General features: G+C 40.0%; 2 protein-coding genes across 2 annotated transcripts in view; one reads left to right on the forward strand and one right to left on the reverse strand.

Moving 5' to 3' along the window:
* Positions 1 to 4,070: 4,070 nt before the first annotated feature.
* Positions 4,071 to 17,074, forward strand: gh1 (growth hormone 1). The gene is made up of 10 exons (XM_042085426.1): positions 4,071 to 4,157; positions 4,412 to 4,551; positions 4,980 to 5,096; positions 5,876 to 6,028; positions 6,431 to 6,612; positions 12,384 to 12,430; positions 13,086 to 13,225; positions 13,336 to 13,452; positions 16,244 to 16,396; positions 16,636 to 17,074. Exons 1-10 carry the CDS (start codon positions 4,148 to 4,150, stop codon positions 16,837 to 16,839), a joined length of 1,263 nt encoding a protein of 420 aa, XP_041941360.1. The 5' UTR covers positions 4,071 to 4,147; the 3' UTR covers positions 16,840 to 17,074.
* A 3,720-nt stretch (positions 17,075 to 20,794) lies between these two features.
* Positions 20,795 to 25,258, reverse strand: part of LOC121706234 (sodium channel protein type 4 subunit alpha B-like) — a 108,445-nt gene continuing 103,981 nt past the window's right edge. Inside the window, exons 24-26 of the mRNA XM_042087788.1 lie at positions 22,986 to 23,087; positions 22,046 to 22,316; positions 20,795 to 21,951 (exon numbers count right to left, since the gene is read on the reverse strand). Coding sequence (XP_041943722.1) covers positions 21,320 to 21,951; positions 22,046 to 22,316; positions 22,986 to 23,087 — 1,005 coding nt within the window. The 3' untranslated portion in view covers positions 20,795 to 21,319. The remainder of the gene's footprint in view (positions 21,952 to 22,045; positions 22,317 to 22,985; positions 23,088 to 25,258) is intronic.

Here is a 25,258-nt window from a genome sequence, read left to right on the forward strand (position 1 = left end):
TTGTGTCAGATGTTGATCACATTTTTAAAGTACTGTACCAAGTAAGGCATAAAAAAAGACCAACAGTCCAATGAAAATTCCCTTGAGGTTCTTTCAGTGTTACCCTCTTACGCTATACCTTCAGGAGGATAGGACATAAGATAACATTGGCATGAACAGACACCACACCTCCACTCCTGTCTCCTTCCAGAAACTGAGCTCAGTGGATGAAGGTGGCAAAGACCTGACAGAGCAGGTGTGAGGGTGCTGGTTCTACCACCAGGCTTCTCTTTCCCTGCACTTCCTGCTTTAAAGCCACCGAGTCGTGTTGATCAAAGCCAGTGAGGACTGAATTAGTTACGACTAGCACATACTTCAACAGGACACACACACACACACACACACACACACACACAGTGGCGGAACAAGTCAGAGCCGGGCCGGGGGCGGGGCACATGACCGGCCCTTTATTAAACTCATCATAACATAATTTTACAACATAGGCTACACATGCCCGCAACAGCGGGTCTTACAAGCGTCAGCTTCACGGAGAGCAGCTATGTAATTTTGAAGTCCATCGAACGTACATGAAGTGTAACCAAGAGAACAACAACAAAAACATTAGGCTACATGACCCCTAATAATAAAACAACAATAATACGCAGCAATATTTGAAGGGCATACGACGAGCCTTGCGCTCCGCGAACTCGTCCACGATGCTCTGTGTATGTCCATTTTCTTTGCTCTCTCATTCTATTATGTTTTTTTTCAATGATCTTTAACTTGGGGAATATAGGTTGCAACGGTGACGGGAAGAGTCAAAAAAGGGTCAGTTTAAACAGCAAGCCGGTAAGAAAAACTATTGTCAAGACATTATGCAATTAGGCTACTGTACCCCGGAATACAAAAATAAACTTCAGAAAGACAGAAAGTTTGTTGTACTGTATTCTGTAGTCTGTATTCTGTAGTCTCAATGACCGAATCAGTCTGTTGTCAGTTGAGTTCGTTCAATTTATTGTAGGTTAGTAGCCTAGGCAAATATGAAACGGAGATGTAACGTGGCTACCGGCGGGATTTTGAACTTGCATGTTTCTTGCATTTTAGGGCAAAAAATACCATGGGATTGATGTGTTCTCCATTTGAGGAACGTAATCAATTGCGGACGTGCACATACAGCTCAGACACAGAGCGCATATAGGCCTAGGTTAGGCTACTTTCACTTTCTAGAGCGCATTCATTAGGCTACGTAAAATATGCTTCATACCAAAACAACGATCAAACATTATCAAATGTATCATGACGTGTTCTCACAAAGACTAAGACCAATTAGAAAATCGAAACCAAAATCATGTAGGCTAAGTGTAAGTGTTCTCTCATTGACGCCTGTTGGAGACAATATCGTTGATCCAATTTTGTAAATTTGCACGTCGTAAAGTTCAATATGAGAGTTAAAATAAAGCCAGTCATACAGCAGAACATTTTATTCAATATTTTACACCTACTAAATCATCAAAGTAAATTTCAAAACTTTTCAGCAACCATGAGTCATAACTCGTCCTGACTGGGGCAACCTATAAGCCTAATACGTCCCACTCTGATGGAAATGATTGAAAAGAAACCGTTTGCATGATCTTAGCTCCTCCGGCCTTGTGCCGTGGGAGAGGCCCGTCACACCTTACCCGGAGGTGGGGGAGGGGCGCCCTGCGGGTCCCGGGCCGGGGGCGTGACGCACCCCCTGCACCCCCTCAAACTCCGCCCCTGCACACACACACACACACACACACACTCATAAACATAACTACACAACAAAAAAAGTATGTTTTTTTTCTTCTTCTACTTTCTATTGTATATTTTTCTACTGTACAGTACAGTATTATTAAATACTGAATACAGTTGAACAATACCCCCCTACACACACATACAAAACACACACACACAGGCATTCACAAACAAACACAAAAAAACAAGCCATACACACGTACAGACACATATATCAACTAAAATACAGAGTTCATGTACATGTGTCTAATCACAAAAAGTTCCATGTGTCTAATCACACCTTAAATTATTCCCTGCTGTACAGACAGTCATGGCTGCCCTTTGCAGCCTGAGGTAAACATATCAGATTCTGTTGTTTCACCTTGAGGATTAACTCCTATGATCTCCCTGTGGTGTTGCATTCACCTCTGTGTGGTGAATATGAAGCATGGATCACCAGAGATCCAAGGGGAAAGAAGCTGCCCCGCCCACCAACACTCACACACACACACACACATACAGTTAAGAACAAAATGATTCAAACCCCTGCCAAATATTGATTTAATGTTGATTTTCTCTTGACCAATATGTTTGTTCTGACTGAAAATGACACTGCCACATGCCAATAGGTTGTAAGACAATGTGGTAGAAACATGGAATCAAAAAAATAAGCGTTTTTATCTTTTTTTAACATTTTTATGAAAAATGGCGTGTCCACAATTATTCATACCTTTTTAAAATAATCACTGGAAACATCTTTATTTGCAATCAAAGCTCTCAAAATGGTTCATAATACGTACCAAGCCGCTCCATGTCTCCACAATGATTGTAGACCGCACCTTTTTAGCTGCAATCCGGGTTTTGAGGCAGGAACGATTATTTTGATTATTTACCATCATTCTGGCCTTGTGCTCACTTTTTTGACGGATTGAGGTCTGGACTCTGGCTGGGCCACTCTAAAATATGACATTGTTCTCTGTTAACCATTTCTTTCTAACCAATGATGCCTATTGGGGCAGGTCTCTTTGCACACTGCCTGATCTTTTCCTCCAGAATCTCAGTGTAACCTCTTGCTTTAGTGTTACCGTTTACTTTGAGAAGGTCACCAGGTCCCCCTGGTTGAAAAACATCCCAAAAGAATACTTTTCTAACCTCCACATTTGAAATGGACATGGTGTCATTGGAATTTAATGTTGTTTTTTTTTATGCCAATCTCAGGCCATGTCCCTGGGTCAAATAGAATTCAGCGAAAGCTAAATTCTTTGTCCAGGTGTGCCCTTATAAAGGTTTAGCTGAGTTGTGCATGTTTGGAGAAGAGTGATCCATGATCAGCATCCAAGATGATCAAGTGATCCATTTTGAGATGGAGTGAACATTTCAACCACCAAAACACCATCCACAATGTGGAGAGTAAAAATGGTATGAATAATTTTGGACATGCCATTTTTCATAAAAAGTTTAAAAAAGATGAAAATGCTGCTTTTTTGATTCCATGTTTCTACCACATTGTCTTACAACCTTTTGACATGTGGTAGTGTCATTTTCAACAAACATATCAATAAAGAGAAAATCACCATTGAATCAATATTTGCCAGGGGTATGAATAATTTTGTTCTTAACTGTATACACACACACACACGCACACGCACACATACACACCCACCATCACTACTGTTGACACATACTGCCCATGGACGTCTGCCTGTCATTATTATGGAGAGAGTAACCTTTCTGCTGGACATGACACAATACACTAACCTGTAACAGTCATTGATTCTCCCCTTACTCTCACACGTAAATAAACTAGGTGTTCAGATGGTCAGATGGCTAAATGCCACTCAAATGATTCAGAGGGTGACAACAGTTGTTTTGATGAGAATATGGAAAATTAGACAGTTTTTTTCGGTGCCACTGAATTTAAGTTAACTAGCAAGCAAATTACTATTTTTTACAGTAAAAAGTAGACTTGTGCATGAGTGTTAAACTTATTTTGTTGGTACTGTTGTAAGTTTGCAACAGAACCTGAATGTTAACATGTTTTGATAGTGGTGGACAATCACAGGTCGGCAATGTCTGGGATCTTTAAGAGAGATCTTTCAGGAACCCATGTTTTATTTCAGCACTCATCCAACAAAACACCAGTTTGTTTTTAGAAACATACAACGCCCTTCAAAGGTCATGGAATCCAATTATAGTCATCCTAAAATAGGATGCATAATACTGATGCACTGTATGTTGTCTAGATGTCCATTAACATGGATAACCATTTAACTTCTTACTAAATGTCACTAAATCCCTTGTTGCATCCCATAACTGTGCATTAATACATTGAACCACCACGTATATATACAACTGCACGCTAAACCAAAAATCATCAGAGAGATCCTCACCATACCTATCACAAGGAAAAATGGCCAAAGGTAAGCACACTCACCACTGGGGAAAAGTAACTCTCCATCTCTATAGCCTGTGAGGTACAAAAAATATTTCTACTCTGTTTTCACATCATTTGAAACAGCAGTAGCAATGTATTGTAGAAGAGGTTTCTCTGAATCAGACTATTTTGTCTGTTTATTTGTTTACTTTCTATTCGTCTTGCATTTGTTGACACAGCTCCTTTCTCTCCATCTTCAAATGTACAGGATCTCTAACTTTCCTTCTGTTTGTCTGTTAGTGTGTTTGCTCTTGCCGGCTCTGTTGGTGCTCAGTTCTATGGGCCACGTGGAACCATCAGAGAATCAGCGCCTCTTCAGACATGCGGCAGATCGCATGAAGTCCTTGCATCTGATGGCTGTGAACATGATCAGCGACTTTGTACGTTTTCCTGTCTTGAGAAAAAAAATTTTTTAGAATGTATCCTCTATCACCAGTATCGTCAGCTATCCTTGATAGGCAGTGTCATATTAGAAAGTACTGTATGAAGCCCTCTTGGGTAGTGAGGTATTAGTTTAAAAGGATGAATTCACTTCAGTTATTCCACTTATTCCAGTTTCTTAATTTGATGTCTTCACACCAATTGATGTCAATTTCTCCATCTATTCCAATACTTCTGTACAGAGCTCCAAATAAATCTCACCTAATGTGCCTTGATTTTGTGTTTCAACTGTACTTTTATGTGTATTGGTTAGAGCCTTTTAAGAGCCTTTCAGCCTTAATTAAGGTGAGTTTTCAGCAAAACTCACATCTGGGGCTAAACAATACCTCTTAATCTTAACTTCCTGTCAACTGTTCTCTGTGGCCAGGAGAACAGCCTGGACTTTGATGACCGCGTAGAGATAGGCAGCAACTTCCTGTTGTCCAACTGCTTCTCCGACTCCATCCAGGCCCCAACCAACAGGGAGGAGATTCAGAAGAGTACCGTGAGTTTCCTGTCCGATTTGCAGTCTTGTCTTGTACTGTCATTAATCCCAGCCTCAACATAACTGAGTAAAATAAATCTTTCAGAAATGATTAAGAAGGAATATAACAGTAATTCTTTGGGGCAGCCATGGCCTACTGGTTAGGCTTCGGGCTTGTAACTGAAGGGTTGCCGGTTCGATTCCCCAGTAGGAAAAATGTGGGCAGGGGAAGTGGTTGAGCACTGCTCTCCCATGCCCACATCCACGGCTGAAGTGCCCTTGAGCAAGGCCTAGGCCTAACCTCCCTGAGTGCCGCTGTAGCAGGCAGCTCACTGCTCCGGGTTAGTGTGTGCTTCACTTCACTGTGTGCTGTGTGTGTTTCATTAATTCACGGATTGGGATAAATGGTGAGACCAAATTTCCCTCACAGGATCAAAAGAGTATATATACTTATACTTTAAATTAAATTGACTGCCTGACCAGTTGACATTTACCTAAGGCTGATTTCTAACCTGAAGTAAAGTGTTTAGTGATTTGGGAGAAATTTGAACTCAAGCATACAATACCTCATGCCTTGATGAAGAACAGAAAATAAAATACATTTTTAAAAACACTTTTTTTTAAATCCTCCTGGTATATTTTTAATGATGTTTACAGTTTTTCTGTTGGATTTTCCAGTTGCTTTCACAAACACTATACTTCTCATTTAACAATTCGTTCAAAATGGCTCGCTCTTTTGGAGCCATACACATACACCTGGCCTTTCCTGAGGCTGATGTGTTGTTTGCTTCTCTTGACAGCTACTGAAGGTTCTACGCATCTCCTACCAGCTACTGGTGTCGTGGGAGTACCCCAGCCAGGCTTTTAGTGGAACCTTAACCAACAGCCTGAAGCCCAACGCCATCACAGACAGACTCACTGATCTGAAAATGGGTCTCCGCATCATTATCATGGTAAGACACATATCATGGAATGAGACATACCCAAAGCATGACGATGCATGGGCACAGCCTGAATCACTTAGCTTCCATGAGTTTCATCATTAGTGGATTACCATCTTCAGTAGGTGAATTGGCGGATGACACATGGAATATTCTGTCAGAAGTATTTTCTTTAACTACACAGGTGAGGTTTCATACCTGTGGATAAGAAATTCTGTTCTCTTCTGTTTTAATCAATTTAGTTCACCCTGTTTTTTCATCTTCTTTTCTGCTTTTTTCAATTCTAAATTCTTTCAGAATTCTTTCAATTTCTATTCTGTTGTTTTGTTGCGCTCTTTTCTGTTCTGTTCCATTGTGGTCTTGTGTTGTGTTTGTTCTTGCATTTATATCCGCTTTTATCCCTGTGCACCTGAGGAGCACTTGACTGGCCAGTCCACTGTTGAGGAGTACTTATCGGCACCTGCAGTCTTTGACGAGTCTTACCTGAATGATGGTGCCCCGGGGAAGATCTACTCTCTGATGGCCTGCTTCAGACGGGACATCCACCGTGTGGAGACCTTCCTTAGGGTCGCCCACTGCCGTGTGTCCCCCAAGGAGTGCTTGCCCTAGGGCTGCACAGAGAGGGGGAGGAGGGGGTAGACTGGCTGCATCTTTCCAGCCTTTCAAGCATGGTCACTTTCGTATTTATTCTCTAATTCCGGGAGCAGTCATGTCTATATGTGAGACAAGCATAGTGGATTGGTTATTACCTGAGAAGTGTTAGATTTCATCGGTTTAAAATATTTGGTGTCAGTGTTGAAATGCAATTCTTCAATTTACCCTGAGAAACCCTACTGATCTGCATGATTTTGAAATCCGCAAAATTCATGTAACTTAGAGTGAGGGATTCAAATTACTAACAACTAGAATATAAAAGCATGTTATTATGCACACCATAACAATGTTACGTTTTAAGAGTTGTCTCCATGCTCCCATGATTTAGCTCCATGTGTGTATGTAAAAAAATAAATTTATTTTAATATTTCTTTAACTTATTCACTGCCTACTATTTAGTGTATCTGTTCTAGATTATTCAATAAAGCTTTGCAATACAAATTACTGACTTTCGTGTCTCTTTAACACATGGCCACTTCACTCAAATAAAGCTAAACATTTTATATACGTTGTTCAGTATGGTGAGGTGAACAGCTCTTGATAATATTAACCACCAGATTAACCATCTGGTGGTACACTCTTTGGCTAGCTAAGGGCGCCCTTTATTTAATGAGGGTGGAGTCTCTGAGTCTCTGAGACTAAGGGAGCATCACTGATTTCTGTTCCTCCAGCACCTCTCTGCTGCTTGTTATTTCTCATTGTGTGACATGTTGAACAGTGTAGAATTCTGTGGGATTTGAGTTGTTTTGAATGCACAATTACATAAGCTCAAAAACTGCACATAGCTCCTTTAAAGGTATTAATTATAATCAAACAATAATCAAAATACAGTGTCAATATACTCTGACTTCATTCACCAACCAAAGACTAGTTTCATCTGTCTTCAGTGTTGAAAACCTAAAAACCTACATTATTTGCCAAGGCCAAGGCACAGCAGCCATAACAGGTTGTACGATACCCTGACTTGTTCTCTGGTCAAGCTGCTAACTGTCCTTCCCTACTTTATGTCCCCCATCGCCTCAACAAAATGGTAACAACATTAGAATATTATTTTCAAATGATGGTTCCACCTTGTCTTACATTGTCCTCCCGATCCCCTCTGTCTGATGTTTTTTTTTTTAAATTTTATATGCAGGCCTATTATTAATATCTCATTTGTTTGTGTGTGGTTGTTTTGATTTGAGTGTATGATCTTTATTGTCAACAAAGAAAAGCATTAATAAAGATAGGCATAAAAAGACAGTTTTCCTTGTTTAACATGCCCCACCGGTCATATCTCTATTGCCCTCTGCTCCACTCTGAACCATAGCCATAAGGAGAGGGAAATTGCAGCCTTTTCATGAATCAATTAGGGCTACGTTTATACATGGCCGGCTATTTTCATAAACGGACATTTCACCCTCTCCGTTTTCAAAAATAACATTGTGCACACCTGTCAGTTTTCAGAGAAGTTCCCCCGTGTATAAATGCCGTTAAGAGCATTCCAAACCTGTCGGTGGCAGGAGAAGCTCAATCCCACGTTAGCCAATCAGAATCCCGAAAAAATAGCAACAACAGCTACAAATCACTTTCTGGGCCAAAAGCGTTTGCACATGTAAAAATGAGTACCACCTTAATAGCATCAATGATCAGTAGCCAAACAAACTGTAAACATAAGGCGCTCACATGACGTTAAGCATTTTCTGGCGCGTAATGTGACGTTTGAGAACCTAAAACCCCGTTTCTCTCAGTTGATACAACACAAAACCGGCTTTATCAGAAATCTCCACTTTGGCCGGAGTTTTTACAAATAATCGTTTTCTGTGATAAAAACGGGGTTTTTGTGTAAATGAGAGGCCTTCGCTTCGTGTAAACGGGGCCTAGGTCTATATGGAAAAATTTGCTTTTGACATTTTCATCAACTTACATAAGACAGAGTATTAGGGCCACACATATTTTTGAGGATAATGAAATTATTAAGCTTACGAACACAATGATACATTCTAGAAAGAACATTTGGGACGCGAAAACAGTAAACACTTTAAATAACTGGGCGATGAGGAGCACGCAAGACCAGACATGTGGACTCGAGTCACATGACTTGGACTCGAGTCAGACTCGAGTCATGATTTTAATGACTTCAGACTTGACTTGATAAAATTCGGCATGACTTGCGACTCGACTTGGACTTGAATACTATTCACTCGAGACTTGACTCGGACTTTGCCTCTTTGACTTGTGACGACTTGACATGTCTCGAGTCAAAAACTAAATTTCCTGATCATGGACCAGTCACCCCAGAAATGCTTTCCCTCCGCGACTAAAAAAAAAAAAAAATAGCGGAGACAAGCGGCCAGTCCAGAGCACAGTTCAGTGCTGCCGCTACCCCCACATGCGTTACGCACTGTGTGTAGGGCACCAAGAGACAGAGAAACGACCAACATTTAGCCAATAACTAGTAGCTTTACTGCAAACTGATTTGCACTCTTGTTAGAGAACGTTTACAATGTCAAAATGCACCAACAGCATGTTACATAAACATGATACTTTTCGAGTCCTCTATTATGATCCAACTTGAACTTATGCTAGCCTACTTCATTTAATTGAGAACCCCATCTAAGCACGCACGAGAGGGAGAGAAAACGAGTGGCAGGTTCCAGCTGGCTTGTCATTGTTGATGGTGATTGATATTTTCTTTTAAATATAAGAAACGTATAAAAGGAAATCATGAAGGCAACAAATACGAGATTAGGGGAAATTGCGGATTTATCCGGTTTTCACTACTGTTATAAACTATGAGATCCAGGTCACTATGACATAGGCTGCACTCACTGTGATTTGGAAAGTGGACAAGAATATGAAGAGTTGTCTTTGCCTTTGTGTAATGGAAATGGTGAGTCTTGAAGTAGGCCTATTCAATAATTTGTTTACATGAAGCACATTGATATGCCACGCATACGCATTCCACTCAGCTAGCTAGGTGGCTACTGGCTACCAGGCTCATAATTCACATTTAATTGCAAACAGAAAATGTCAAGCAAGCGTCATGTCATACATGCATCTATTTCCAAAGGAATGAAAGCTGTTTGTGCCAACTTAATATCATGCTTATCATTGTTAATATTGTGCTATACATGTGGCACAAACAATGTTTGAGTTTGTGGACTAGCCATATGAATGGAGCTGGTAAAAAAAGATCATTATGAGAATGTGTGGACAGTGGCACACAATGGGCTTAAAGTGACAGTGCACCATTTACAAATGAGATAAACAGCATCAAATGTGTAGTATTTCTTAAGAAATGAATACTTTAAAACAAAATTACTGTGTCATTATTATCATTTAAATAATATAAAAGTGTTGACCTTGGCTTCCCTTATGAGTCGCCACTGGCAGACAGCCTAATAAATTGTTTGCAGGCAAATCTGTGGCCTAGCGCAGTGAAATGTCATCAGTCAAATTATTACTCATACTTACAGTGTGCTCCGCAATTTGGAAAAACAATATATATATTTGTCATGTAGCTATCCGTTTTGTACAGATTACTCAGGTATGCACATGTGTATATTGTATGCGCATGCATATATCGTAAAAGATTTCAAGACAGAAACATTGAACATATTTTAATCTGTATTTATAAAAAAAAATCTGTGGATTAGATGGAAGTGTTAAAATTATGATCGATAGTCTAATAATGCCATTATTAAGTGAAGAGTACCTGATGACTTGTTCAGGACTTGAAAAAGATTGGGACTTGGACTTGGACTCGACTTGGCTTTGATGAGACTTGGACTTGGACTCGACTTGCCCTTCTCTGTATTTACTTGGGACTTGACTTGGACTTGAGTGCTAAGACTTGGGACTTACTTGTGACTTGCCAAACAGTGACTTGGTCCCACCTCTGCGCAAGACACAACAATCAATGGCAAGAAAGCCATGGAACAAATGCTTGCTAAAATAACAGAGGTGAAGATAATGCAAGACAAGGGCTGGCATGAATGCAAGCGACCGTCCGGTAGGCTATCCTAGGTTGTTCACTTACGACAGCGTTACATATGGTCTGAGGCAGTCGTAATTTTTGTCTTAAAAATGTTGTCTTTTGTCTACATTACACGTAGACTTGCGAATCATTTGAGTTACACACGCGTCTTTTTACGATAGACTTACGATATGCGTAAGTTCTACGAGCAGTAAACGTGTGCTTCGACTTACAGTCATCTATCATTTTCTTAACTTAATTTCTAACAACCTTCAAACAAACTCAGAAAGTTTAAATGTGCACCTATAACCACAAATTCTAAATCAGTGTGTCAGTAGCTAGTGCAAGATGTTGCACAAGGTACAAAGTTTGACTCCAAAGTAGCGACTTTCACAGGATATAGATCTAGGCTATTTTGCTCAATATGCAAAAATATGAAGGAACCACATCTACCATTATGGATCACCTCAGAGACAACAGTAAGAACATGAATTGGCAGAGTATCTCCACTTTTTGAGAGATATGAATCAGAGGCAAATCCTGACCAATTACAGGCTCAAAGACCACAGTGGAAACACAGACACACATACTGGACACACACACACACACGCACACACACACACACACAGGGGTGTAGCACAAGATCCTGGGCCTCTGCATAGGCAGTCCTGATGGGTCCCCATGTTTCCCCACCCCCTAAAAACAATAATAATGATCGGGCCTCTGTTCACATGAATCTGTAGGCCTAGATGTTTATAGGGTAAAAACAATTTAATCTGCCCTTCATGACTGTCTATGCAGGGGCCCAGGCCATCTTGCCCCTGCACTTACTGTATGACATGTACAGTAAGCAGTCACTGAATGTTACTCTTGGTGTCCCATACCTAATCCTTGAAATACAAAGGATTTTGATTTAATATAAATCTAATTTCCTATGTGGTCTTCATAGGGCTGTTTCATTCTCAAATTCAATTAGTCATTCTTAGTTGAGACAGGATAAAACATGTTATTAATCCTTAATAAAATTTGCTGTCAAAATATGTAAAGTATTATTGTAATTGATCAAGACTTTTCCCCTGAACCTATCCACTTAGATAACTTTCTGTAACTATCCCAGTGTCAGTCCAATCTAAATATTCAGCAGATGGTTGTGTGTGTAGGTGAATGGGAGACAGCTTGCATAGTCCACAGTGGAAAACTAAATTTGATCTGTTTTCCTCTCCTGATCAGGTCGGAAAACACTCTCTTCAGACGTTGAATACGGCAAAAGTGATCTTACTGACCCCAACAGACCTGCTTGTTTGTAGTGTTCACTCTGCTAAAAAATGGCCAAACAGAGAGTCTTATTTAAGGTTTTAGTATATTGAACATGTGTGTGCGTTAGTGTGTGTATGTGTATGTTTACTGCCTCTTGACTCTATGGGAAAGACCCATAGAGTCTAGTTTAAAATATTTTTTTGATGTTTTGATGTAAAAATCCAATGTAGTTTTTTTTTTTTAACCCTGGTGGCTAAAGGGTTAAGGAGCACATGCCAAGATACCTAGGATGAATAGTATATCAAGAAATAACATGCAAGATGCATAATAGCAACATAGGTACACACACACACACATACACACACACACACAGACAAACATTCACATAAGCATCATGGAACATCTCCCGTTTCCCCTTATAATCAATTAATGCATGAGTAACACCTGTATATAAAGCTTTACTTCAGACATATGACAACAAATTCACCAACACTTTTCATACAGAGAAGATCCTACACCCATCCTCACCTGCAAAATGACTAAAGGTAAGGAAGTTGCCTCTATGTAACTATATAGTTCAAAACTTGAACCGTTGAAACGTAAATCTATAGTTACATTTTGTATACCAACATTTGCAAACTTCACGATATCACGCCAAAGTGCAACTTCTACTTTAAGGCCTGAAGATTTTGTGCTTCACACAGAGCATGATTTTTAGTAGGACGCTGCATTTATGAACATTATGTAGTGATTTTGCTTAAAACAATGGCTTCAAACTCATTTTGATGGTGCACTGACAGTATATTAGGGATGTCATTGCAATGGTCCATGACGCCTGCTATTGCATGTAACTTTGGAGTATCATGCAGGAAAATTACCATTTTCATTATTTTTCAACTCACTGAGTACCCTTGTAGTACTTCTTTTCAACATACATGGCAGTCCTATAGATTTTTACTTTGCACTTTGAAAAATGATGCTAAAGGTACCCAGTGTGTTGGAAATTGACATCAAGGTATAAATATCAATTCTGACATTGTGTTGCTTTAAAGACCTAAGGAGTGTGTTATGTTTGTGCATGATCATAGCTGATGCATGATCATAGCTAATCAATGTGCTTTTGAACAGTAACTGAGTATGCTTGACTCACAGTCATCCTAACTTCTTGTATATATTGTGTGTCTGTCTTGTACTGCACAGGGAGCTTGTTGTTGCTGCTACTGCTGCTGAGTATGACTGGAAATGGTGCAGTGGCTATCAATAGTCAGCATCTTTTCAACAACGCCGTCATTCGTGTGCAAGTCCTGCACCAGTTGGCTGCGAGAATGATCAATGACTTTGTGAGGATCTTCATCTGTTTTCTTTATAGAGAGACAGGCAGTTAAAACATTGAATGAAAACAAATGAGTGGGTTCACCAGCGCCATCTCTGTGCTTTCTTTCTACTGCAGGAGGAGAGCCTGTTCCCGGAAGACCGCAAGGCTCTGAGTAGGATCTTCCCCCTATCTCACTGCATCTCGGACAACATCCCAGCCCCCAGCGACAAGGACGAGACCCAGAGGAGCTCCGTAAGTCCAGCAAAGGGGCAGGGGATATCACCACCCGCCTAACAGCCTCTCGCAGCCCCTGTGCTGCCTGTATAGCTTTACACCAGAATATACAATGTGGTTGGAGTGAGGGAAATTCTGAACCACATCAATAAAAAAAAAAAAAAATCAAATTTTATTTGTAAGGGACAATGTGCAATTAAAACATAAATGTAACCATTTGGTGCATTGCACCAGAGTTAGCTTTAGGCTAAATTACATCTGCTCCAGAGTCAGGGTAGGGAGGAGATGGGGAGAGCGGTCACTCCACCGGGCCACAAATCCACCACGATTATAGCTCTGCATCCTCACTGCCCATCCCAAAGAAGTTTGTTGGTATGGCCCAATATGGAGTAAAAAATAGCATAAATTCTCTAAAAAGTAACTAGAGAGCATTTTTGAGAAGATGCTTAATGTGGCAGAAGATGTGTCTTCGGCAGTTGGAGGAGGGCATGGGACATAATTGTATAATTAAATAATATAATTAAATCAGATGTCTGTTATAGGTGTGTAATAAGCCCAAGGAGGTGGGCTTCAGTGATTTTAAAATTAGCTAGTGGGGATGGTTGAGCGTGACATAAATCAATGTCCTAAAATTTGTTGTAGAGCATTTGTGTCTTTGTGGGGCCTTTGGCTTTTCTGAAACGGAATACTTAAAAATAGAAGGCAATGCTTATTTTCTGTTAGGATGTATTTGAGTGTACACATATTTTGTAAAGAATACTCTGAGGAATGTCATTTGTACCTGATAATTGTTCATTTGATGATGAACTGTTCATCTGCTATTACCGTACATGTCTTCCAACTCCAACTAACCTTTGACTTAAGTACAGCACCTTTGGAATGTGTCTGCTATTGATTTCACTTACACGTATTACATTTGGTTGTTGTGTACTCATATACGTTGGCAGTTTTATTCATTCACCACCTGTTGGTTATCCTGTCCCTCCCAGCGGCGAATGTAGCTTGGACGTCTCCTGTCTTCTTCGCTCTACCCATACGGAGGACTGAGTTTCCATCCAACTCTTTTAGGCGCACTTTAAAGACATCCTACGCAAGTTTTGTACCTTAAAGGTGCAGTCAGTGATTGCGCAGGAAGTTGCGTTTGTTTGTGTTTATGTTTATATTTATTAGCAGCAGACACTTTTGTCCAAAACAACATACATTATTACATTATATTTTAGCTAAGGACCAAACAAAACATGCCAGAGAGGCAGCTCAAACCTACTTTCAGTATTCCCAGAAAAACTCCACGCAATGTTTAGTTTTTGCTTGGGGCACAGGCTGCCCCCACTTTGTTTGTTTCCAATTTTCGGAGCTTGGGCTGCTTACATAGACCGGGTTTTTTTTTTTACAGTGTAGGCCTACTCACAGGCAGTTAACGGTCATGAGGAGATGATTGCTGAATGTGACAAAATGTTTTATGGCCTTGACGATTGCTGACTATATATTTAATATAAAAGCCTTGAACTAACAAACTTTTACTGTAAGTCGACATGACTCTTCGGGAATGATTTTTGCCAGATTGTAAACAAATCCACATGTATTGTGTCCAGGAGGAAGGGTGCTAGCCAAGAGTGGTACTTAAAGGAGAATTCCGGTGTGATATTGACCTAAAGTGTATTGAAACATGATACCGAGTGTGAACGTATGTCTCATAGCCACAATAAGTCGAGCAACGAGTAAGAATGAACAGGTATGATAAGGGATCAGATTCCAAAAATAATTCAGTGGAAATGCATGGATTCCAGTTTCTTCAGTAGCAGCAACTGGAATCCATGCATTTCCACTGAATTATTTTTGGAATCTGATCCCTTATCATACCTGTTCATTCTTACTCGTTGCTCGACTTATCGTGACTAAATTCAAGATGGCTGCAAACGTTAAACTTCGTGAAGATACTGTCTGTATAAATCGTCTTGTAAGTAAACTACCAGTGCTTTTTCAAAGTTCTCAATGTCTCGTTTTAAATGTCAGGGCCCTCGGAAGTCTACCAATGAAGTGTGGAGATACATTGAGCCTCGTAAATGGGTGTAAAACAGTGATTTATTTGCATGGCTAGCCCGATGCCGAAGCACCACTACTGAAAAAGCTGTTGGTAGCATCGGCTAACTAGCGCCAGATTTTGGAGTGCAGGGGACAAGTCGAGATGGGCTATGAGACATACGTTCACACTCGGTATCATGTTTCAATACACTTTAGGTCAATATCACACCGGAATTCTCCTTTAAAATACATTCTAGCAACTGCAGGGGGAGCCCAGTAGAAAATAAAATAATAATAAAAAAACGCAGATGTGCATATTCTTGAGCCAAATGTTCATGAATGCCATATGCGATGATATGCAAATGAGCTGAATGGAAACCTTGATGTTTGCCTTGTCAGCCTACTGGCTGACATTTAGACAGTCTAACAATAATTCCTATAGCTCAGATATATATGTGATATTACTTTACTGATATTTTTCACAATGCATGTGATAGAAGTAGAAGATATCGTAAGCCATTTCGAAAATATTTATTTAGTCATTTACCATTGCACGGGATTATGGCAAACGTGCGGGCATAGTCAAATTGCCATATGACCAAATCTGTAGGAGAAGTTGCGGCGCATAAACAGATATAAAGCCCTGGCCCACTTAAGGAGAACAATGACTGTGGTATGGACATAAAATAACTGGGTTTCTAACTCCAGCATCATTCTAAGTCTTTGATGTTGAGAGGCTCTTAAAAGTAATTGCTCCATAGAATGCTATGCCCTGGTCTCTTGGCAGGTTCTCAGGTTGCTCCGCACATCGCTCCGGCTCATCGAGACGTGGGAATACCCAAGCCAGGCTTTCAGTGGGGCCTTTTTTAATAGCCTGGGGCCCAACGCCATCTCAGAAAAGCTCAACGACCTTAAGATGGGTGTCAGCTTGCTCATTGGGGTAAGACTAGGAAACATTAGAGTTCACATAATGCTCCTTTTGTCAGGATGCCATCAAGATTAACTTGAAGACAGTCATTATGTAGTCATGAGATCCACTATTTTTTTATGAACATGAAAGTGGACAAAAGTCACAAATAGATTCCGATCAACAATCAAACATTGTTTTGTTTTTATTTACAATGATGATTAAAATTCAGAAAAGTGAACCAACCAATCCAAGTGTGCTGTCCCCTTCAGGCCTACCTGAATGGTCAACCTGACATGCAGGGCAATGACTCTCTGCCCCTGCCCTTTGAGGACTTCTACCTGACCCTGGATGACAATGACCTGAGCAAGAGCTACCGCCTTATGGCCTGTTTCCGCAAGGACATGCACCGCGTGGAGACCTTCATCACCATGGCCAGGTGCCGAAGGTCCCCAGACACCAACTGCACCCTCTGAAAGCAGCCGGGTGACCAGGGACACCTTGCCAAACCACCAACCAACAGGCCCAACACCGATGGCCACAATCCACTGATAGTTCTTTATACCCTCTACAACTTTTCTTATTTTTTAAAACTATTATTATGAGGGGGGGTGGTCATCACACTGGAGATCTAGTTTGAATTAAAATTGTTATTTTTAAATGGTATCCCCAGATCATAGTGGAATCTGGAATCGGATTTAGATCTGATCAAGAATAGATGAATAGATGAGTTCCTACGTTAGCTGACCATCTGACCTGTTATTGTTCTTGTGTTCTGTAATGTGTTGTGAAAGAACCATGCTTAGAACCATGCTTAGCTAAGCCTAAACACAAGCTCACAATGGTGCTATGCAAAAAAGTATATTTGCTATGGCTTCTGATAAACATGAATAAATCAGCCATTATTGTCCAGTGTTAAATATGTGGATTTGTCTTTTTTAACCACTCACTATATTACTTATCGGATTTGCAAACACATTGCAATGAGCAGTTGTTCAGATGGTAACTTATGGCCATGTTAACTTATTCAGATTTATTTTCAAAAGTTGACTCTTTAATCGTATTTAGTAGGTACTCTTATCAATGTCTGTGTAAGTATGGTATTTTCCAATAAAGAGTTGCAGCACTAATGACAGCCTACTTCTTATTTTTTTTACTTGGGCAGTTCCAGCGTTATGGATGTGACAGTTGGACAGATAATGGTAAACAAAATGCCGTAGAGCAGAGAATTTTGAAGGAAACTGCCAAAACCATGATATACATAACATTAAGGAGACTTGAATGAACACAAAAAGTGTATTTTTGAAACTATGCGTCTATAAACTATAAACACACACACACACACCTACACGAATGCACACACAGACACACACACACAGGCACGCATGCACACGCACACACAAACACACATACAAACACACAGACCTACACACCGTTAGCACCCTAGCACACAAAAGCAAACTCACCAATGCACACACTCATTTACATAACACAATGACATGACAGACAAACATAAAGCCATGTGTGCAAAGTCCCTATCAGATCTAGACAAATGGAGCTGGGGAGGAAGACAGAGCTTCATGCATGCTTTATGCATCTAGCCTGCAGTAACTTGCAGAATTTAAACTTGATGTACCGTACAGCTGCACAAAATATGACCGCTACTCAGTCCTGTGCATTCTCTCTGCAAAAATATATTGCGCTTGTCAATTTGTCCTCATCTCCTACTCCATCACCTACCCTTCATCTCCTACCCACAATGAGGACAGTCAGAGTTTGGCCTGAGGGTGCAGACTCAGAACTTAGCAGCGTTTTGAAAACATCGACTGGAGAACTGCCACTCAGGTCACCCATGACTCCCACACACCCGTTGACTTATTCACCTCCTCCGTTCTAGACTGTCTCAACTCCAACATCAACAATGTCACCACCCCACTTTCCCTAATTAGGCGCCATGGATGAACAGTGAGGTCTGACTCCTGCTTAAGGCACGTGACATTGCCTTCAGATCAGATGATGCTCAGGGCTAACTTGAAAAGGGGCATCAAAAAGGCCAAGCACAGCCACAAGCTAAGGATTTAGGATCACTTCAAAAACAACTCTGACCCCCCAACACATGTGGCAAAGCATCCAGGCCATCACAGACTACAAACCAAAGATTCTAGAACAGAGCTCTGTTCTAGAATCTTTGCTACAAACCTACTAACACCACCCCCCCTACCACTGATGCCTCCTGATGAGCTTCTATGGTCACTTTGACAGAGACAACAAAGAGGTGGCCATCAAGGATCTGGTCTCTGCAGAGTCAGCCCGTCACACTCTCCCCCACCGTGTGTACGGCACTGAGCAGGACTAATGCATGTAAGGCTGCTGGTCCTGATGGCTTCCCCGAACTACAGGAAGTCAAAAGCTGGCACACACACACCTCCTTTCTTACCAACGGGACTGAGGTGGAGCATGTCACCAGCTTCAAGTTTCTGGGTGTCCACATCTCTGAGGACCTCACTTGGACCCTCAACATCTCCACCCTGGCCAAGAAGGCTCACCAGCGTCTTCTTCCTGAGGAGACTAAAGAAGGTCCACCTGTCTCCTCAGGCCAACTGTGTCACAGTATGGTACTGTAGTAAAAATTATTTGTAAGAACATATTGTATACAAATGTGACTAACTTCATCAGTCTGTCTGCCTCATATTTGCATTAACTGCCTGGTGAAGACACGCCTCGACCATTTGCAAATCAAGTCTTTTGTCATGTACGACAGCCCAGCTTTTGTCTTATGCCAGACTTCACTATATGTGGTCGGCGCCAATTAAGCACGCATATGTCCGGGGCGTGTCTGAACTTTTCCACTGGAACAGACAAAGAACCTACTAACAGATATAAGGCTGTGACGGACAACGTTCGGGAGGTGACTTGAGGCAACTTGTTTCATGTTTCTCCTCCGAGCCGGCTTGTAATAAACCTGGGAGCGTCTCCCTTTCTTAACACATCTCAGTTCGGTTTTGTTTCCACATCATTTGTAATTCTCACCACAGTACGGCAACTGCTCTGCCTCTGACTGGAAAGAACTGCAGAGGGTTACCGGTTCCTCACTCCTCTCTATCGAGGCGAAAGGCGCACAGCATCATCAAAGACTCTTCTCACCCCAACCACAGACTGTTCACCGCACTCCCCCCACAACCCACAATTATTTCACCCCTTCCTCAGTCTAGTCACCCTGTGACGCTTACTTTGCCTAAGTTGTTAAATGGAATTGATGTGTCTTCAAGTCATACAGTAATTTCTTTCTCCTGAAGTTTACGGATGAAATTATTTCCAGATTCCCCCCTGATGAATAAGTTGCTAGCTAGTAGGTAGTAGCTAGAACTTGATGGTATTTTCCCAGTTAAATGAGGTGCCCTGACTCCTCCTGACCCTACCGAATTGCACATGAGCAAGAGTACACATAGAGTTTCAGGAGAAGGGGATGTTGAGTCTGCCACACATGCATGAAAACGCATGCGCACGCACACACACACATTTACGAGAACACACACACACACATACCGACACACACATAAAAGCAAACTCACACACTAACTTACACATAGCATGTTCCAAGAGTGGGGAATGGTGTAGGCAGAGAGAACATGAATGGTGGCCATATTTTGTATCGCTATGCGCCACATTTAGTTCAGAAGAGCATTACTAAGAGTATTTCTTTTTTGCCATTGACTTCTTATTTTAAGTTTTGGAAGATGAACAAACAAAATAAGAACATAAAACAGGCACACTGAGTATCATCGCCATAAATATGTATGACAATACCAAAGATAACATTTCCTCCATCTGACAAACAACAAAATAAAAAATAATTACATGCATTCTCATTTCAACAAAATGGAGAGGTGTATGTCTTTAAATTGCAATTTTATTTTGTAGTGTTGCAGTTTAACAAAGTTCCAGTACTAAGTAATTAACTAAGCAATTTTTGTGCCTACTGTAGTTATTCTTTTACAACTCCATCTGAATAAAAATCCATAGCCTCCAGTATATGATATAAAATTGATTAATATGAATATCTATATGAAAATCATTAATATGAATAATGATCTGTATATAAGTCTGATACTGTAAGTGCATATATTACAATATGCATACCATAATGCACACTGCAAAAACTGCTTATCTAACAAAATCTAACCAAGTGTTATTAATCTTATATCAAGATAAAAAAAAAACCTAGTTGGTATTGTTTTCAGTATAAAGAGACTTACCTAGCGCTTTCTTGTGAAATCATTTGACTTAATTTAAAAAGAATTTGACTTATTTTAAGACATCTCATCTTGAAAACAAGCAAATTTGTCTGCCAGTGCGTTGAGCAAATTTGTCTTGATAAGACTCCTTAAAATAAGTTAAAGTCTTCCTAAATTAAGTCAAAATGATCTTTTGAGAGGGTGCTAGGTTAGTTTTTTCATTATAAAAACAATACCAAATAGATTTTTTAATCTTAATATAAGACCAATAACACTTGGTTAGAATACATTTTATTTATAAAGCACCTTTCAAGACACCCAAGATCGCTTCACAAATGAAATGTGAAAATACAGACAATTTACAAACACTAGAATAAAAAAAGAAAAAGAAATCAAAGAAAAAGAAGATGCCACATGGAGCTGTGTGACTCAAGACATAAACTAACAAATTAACAAATAATAAAAGTTAAAAGATTAAAATCCATATCTTAAATGACTAGTCTTATTTGTTACACTACTAGACCAATTGGTTAGTAAGTAAGTAAGTAAGTAATTGTTACCCTCTAACTACAATAGCGATGATAAAAGATACTCTTTTATGTCAATGCATATATTCCAGTGCACCAATACTTAAACCACAGTACACACATAGAAATTGGTGACACTAACCCTCAAATAATTCCAGCTAAATATGACTCGCTCTAAAATTTTCATTCTGGACTCAGGGTGCTGGAGGATGTGCTTGCGCCAGGCTCTCTGGATGACTCGGGAGGCCACGTTCTCTTGCTTGCTTTAAATCTTCCTCGGGCAACAAGTTGGTACTTTCCTCAATGGACTTGTTGAAGATCTCCAGGATGATGGCAATACACATGTTCAACACTATCAGGAAGGACAGGACAATGTAAGAGCATAAGAAGACTATTGCTACCCCAGGGCTTCCACAGTTACCCCTTACATCTGATCCTGGGTTTTCCATATCAGGGTCACAATCAGGTGGACCACTGGTCATGGGGATAAGGAATCCATCCCAACCAGCTAAAGTTGTGATAATGAAAAGGCAGATGAAGCTGTTGCCAAAAGTTTCAAAGTTGTACATGTCATCTATCATTTTTTCACGCTTAACATATGCAAAGTTAAACATGCCAAAAATAGAGAAAACAAACATGATGAGAAAAAGGAGAAGGCACATATTGAAAATAGCAGGAAGTGACATCATCAGGGTAAACAGATGGGTTCGAATTCCCTTGGCACCAGGAATGAGGCTCAGAACTCGACCAATCCTTGCCAGTCGGATCACACCAAAAAGAGCTGGAGAGCCAAAATATTTCCAAATGAGGTCTGCCAGAAAAACACCTTAAAAAAGAAATAAAAATAAAATGCATCAACTATGAACTAACCCAATCTTGTTTATATTTCTTTATGCAATTAAGCTGTAATTTCCACTTACCCACTATGGATATAATCAGCACAAAAAAGTCCAAAATATTCAGGCCACTAGAGAAGTAGTACTGTCTGAGGCCAATCAGTTTCAGAATGAATTCCATGGTGAAGATCACAATTAAGGCAATGTGGACGAAGTAAAGTATCTCATAGATCTGCACACTCTGGTTGTCTGTTTCCATCATTAGAATCACTATGTTGAGCATGATCACAACCATCATAAAGATGTCGAAGAATTTGTTGGTGACCAAGTCAAAGACCAGTCCAAAGAATGTGTTCTGCATGCCCAAATACAAAGACAGGAATCATCACAGGAAACACATAATAATGATCACCTAACAAAGCTTTGGCTATGTCATGCCACATAACTTTTATGGCATTGAAAGACATTTTGGGTAACAGTGAAAAATAAACAAAAAAAATCAAGACTGTTTATTCATTAAACTTGTGGGAAAATGTAGTATGGTCCAAGAAAAAAACATCAGAGATCACAGAGGTTTGTGCTCTCTCACTTGACAATGTTTTGTTTGTTTGCTTATTTGATTAAATGTACAAGAGAAATGGTAATACTATGGAGATAAATAAGGCTTTCTCTTACAGTTTCATCTTACTATTCAGTAAATTGGCAGTTGTGGAGGTAGCTCACGAACAGAGAGCTCACCCAGCAGAAAATAATACAAAGATTCCACAGCAGAGAACAGGCAATGTCTGGAATCATAAAAGTTCATAACTCGGCCCAGGCCCAGCTAGTGAATGGGCATTCAGCTATGAAGTCAGACAAATGAAAAAAATTCTACTAACTTACACCGCTGGTATCATAGCTAGGGACAACATGTAAAGATGTGACCATTTTGGGTGAACATGAAAGAGTTTCAGATAATTGTATTTTTTATATGTGAGGGTTTGTGAGAAATTATAGAAAGCTTCTACTGTTGTTTATAACCAACCTTTGGTCTTGGTATAGGCTTCAGAGGCTTAGAACTGTGTGTCTTCATAGCATAGTAGTACTTCTTCTGTGCTTCTGTCATGAAGATGCCAATGCCTCCATAGTAAAGGGAGAAAAACAATTATTCAATTATTCTTTTTGTTGCTTGAGATTCCCAGAACACTGAAACTCCCCCTCCCTCTCCTGCGCTGCCGGGTAGACCGAAATAAGTTTTCAGTGAAAAACTTGCTAACCGATGCACGCAAGATTACAAAATGTTTGTGGTATGTTGGCCTTAAGAAGCTGCATTAACCAAGCTCCTTGAGACTTATATGTGATGTAGCGCCACATATTGAAAGACTTTGGACCCTATTTTCACGACGCAAAACCCAGCACAAAGCGTATTATTATCCCAACGCAAAGCTTTTTCCTATCTTACAGTACACTTCACTTTTATTAAAGAATGCGCCCAGGGGTGTAGCAATTAACGACATCAGGGGCTCTATCTTAGCGATCTAAAATGCATGGTCACTAGTGAATAGCTTAAATCATTTAGGGGTTTGTCCAGTCCACATTCGGGGTAGCTTTGTTATCAAACGTTAGGCGCCTGGCGCAAAAAGGCAGCTCTTATGTTTCTTAATTAGGCATGGGTGTGTTTTAGGCGTAACCTCCTTCAACCAATGAGAATGATATCTGTCATTCCCTTTAACAGCAAGCAGTGCAACTTCAAACAGTGCATCAGTATTTTAGTCAGCGGCACATCTGAAGGAATCTGCTTGCATACAAAACCCTATGGAACAGCTATTCTACTAAATCATGCTTTACTAAAACCTAGCAGAGTATAGGCTACATGCATCTGCGCTCGTCTATTATAATGACCTCCACGTAGCTAGCGTAGTGGTCATAGGGATTGTCAAAGGTTTTTTTTTTCCCCGTCCCCTACTTCCTGAATTTTTGGTCAACGATAACCGGGACACAGAAACACTGGGGGACATGACACTTGGTGGGCATTTAGCCCCACTAGATTTCTACAAAAATGTTTTATTTGGTCCCCGGGGACCACTAAACTAAACTGTCTGTACACTTACAAAGTTCTCAATGCTTCGGTTTACATATAGGGCCCCTCACTATGCTACCGTGGAAGTGTGGTGCTATTTTGAGTCTTGTTAGTGGTATAGAAATAGCGATTTCGTTTTACTTTGCATGTGCCCTGAAGACTAGCGCTAAACGCTTATTAGCGGTTTGTGGTAAAACTGGTCACGTTCGATCAGCATGAAAACATGAAGAAACATGAGAATGGACGAACTCATGTGTAACTCATGTACACGTGTTATTAACCCCTAGGTACATCTTGCGCCGAAATTGTCCTTTAAGTATAAACTGCTCACAATGTAGTTTGTGGCAATGTGGTTATCACAGAACAAAGACCTCTTTTATTCTTACTATTATTTCTATTCTATGCACTCTTTTATTTCTTACAAAATACATTACTGTATATGAAGAGCCTTTTTAATAGGAAACTACACTGCAAAAAAAGAATTCTAACCAAGTGTTACTGATCTTATATTAAGATTAAAAAATCTATTTGGTAATGTTTTTAGTATGAAAAGACTTACCTAGCGCCCTCTCAAAAGATCATTTTGACTTAATTTAAGAAGACTTTAACTTATTTTAAGGAGTCTTATCAAGACAAATTTGCTCAACGCACTGGCAGACAAATTTGCTTGTTTTTAGGACAAATTTGCTTAACGCACTGGCAGACAAATTTGCTTGTTTTCAAGATGAGTTGTCTTAAAATAAGTCAATTTTTTTTTAAATTAAGTCAAATGATTTCACAAGAAAGCGCTAGGTAAGTCTCTTTATACTGAAAACAATAGCAACTAGTTTTTTTTATCTTGATATAAGATTAATAACACTTGGTTAGATTTTGTTAGATAAGCAGTTTTTGCAGTGTAGATAGTTAGGCCTATTCAAATACATAATGCCCCACCTTGATTAGAACCTTGTTACATTGTGTTTGTTAAAAATGACTAATGGCCGATATTGGTTCATCAGTCGGATCAGTTTTTGAAAAACTCAAATATTGAAATCGCACACACACACACACACACACACACACACACACTGTAACGGTGGCCTCTGACACAAGGAAAGGAAATGATTATGTTGGGCGACAGGCAGCATTAAAACTGCCGTGTCAGTATTAAGACCCCGTCACCCTTCCCGTTTTAAAGTTGACAAGAAAAGAAACAACACAGCATATGGTTTTCAAGCAGGTGATGCAGTGTATTAAAC

This window comes from Alosa sapidissima, chromosome 3, assembly GCF_018492685.1.
Source record: "Alosa sapidissima isolate fAloSap1 chromosome 3, fAloSap1.pri, whole genome shotgun sequence".
Classification (NCBI taxonomy): Eukaryota; Metazoa; Chordata; class Actinopteri; order Clupeiformes; family Clupeidae; genus Alosa; species Alosa sapidissima.

What these genes read in the sequence shown, in the direction of transcription:
- gh1 (XM_042085426.1), top strand. An exon ending in TGCCGTGTGTCCCCCAAGGA is followed by an intron (nt 6,613 to 12,383) that starts GTGCTTGCCCTA and finishes CCAACACTTTTC; the next exon opens with ATACAGAGAAGATCCTACAC. An exon ending in CACCTGCAAAATGACTAAAG is followed by an intron (nt 12,431 to 13,085) that starts GTAAGGAAGTTG and finishes TGTACTGCACAG; the next exon opens with GGAGCTTGTTGTTGCTGCTA.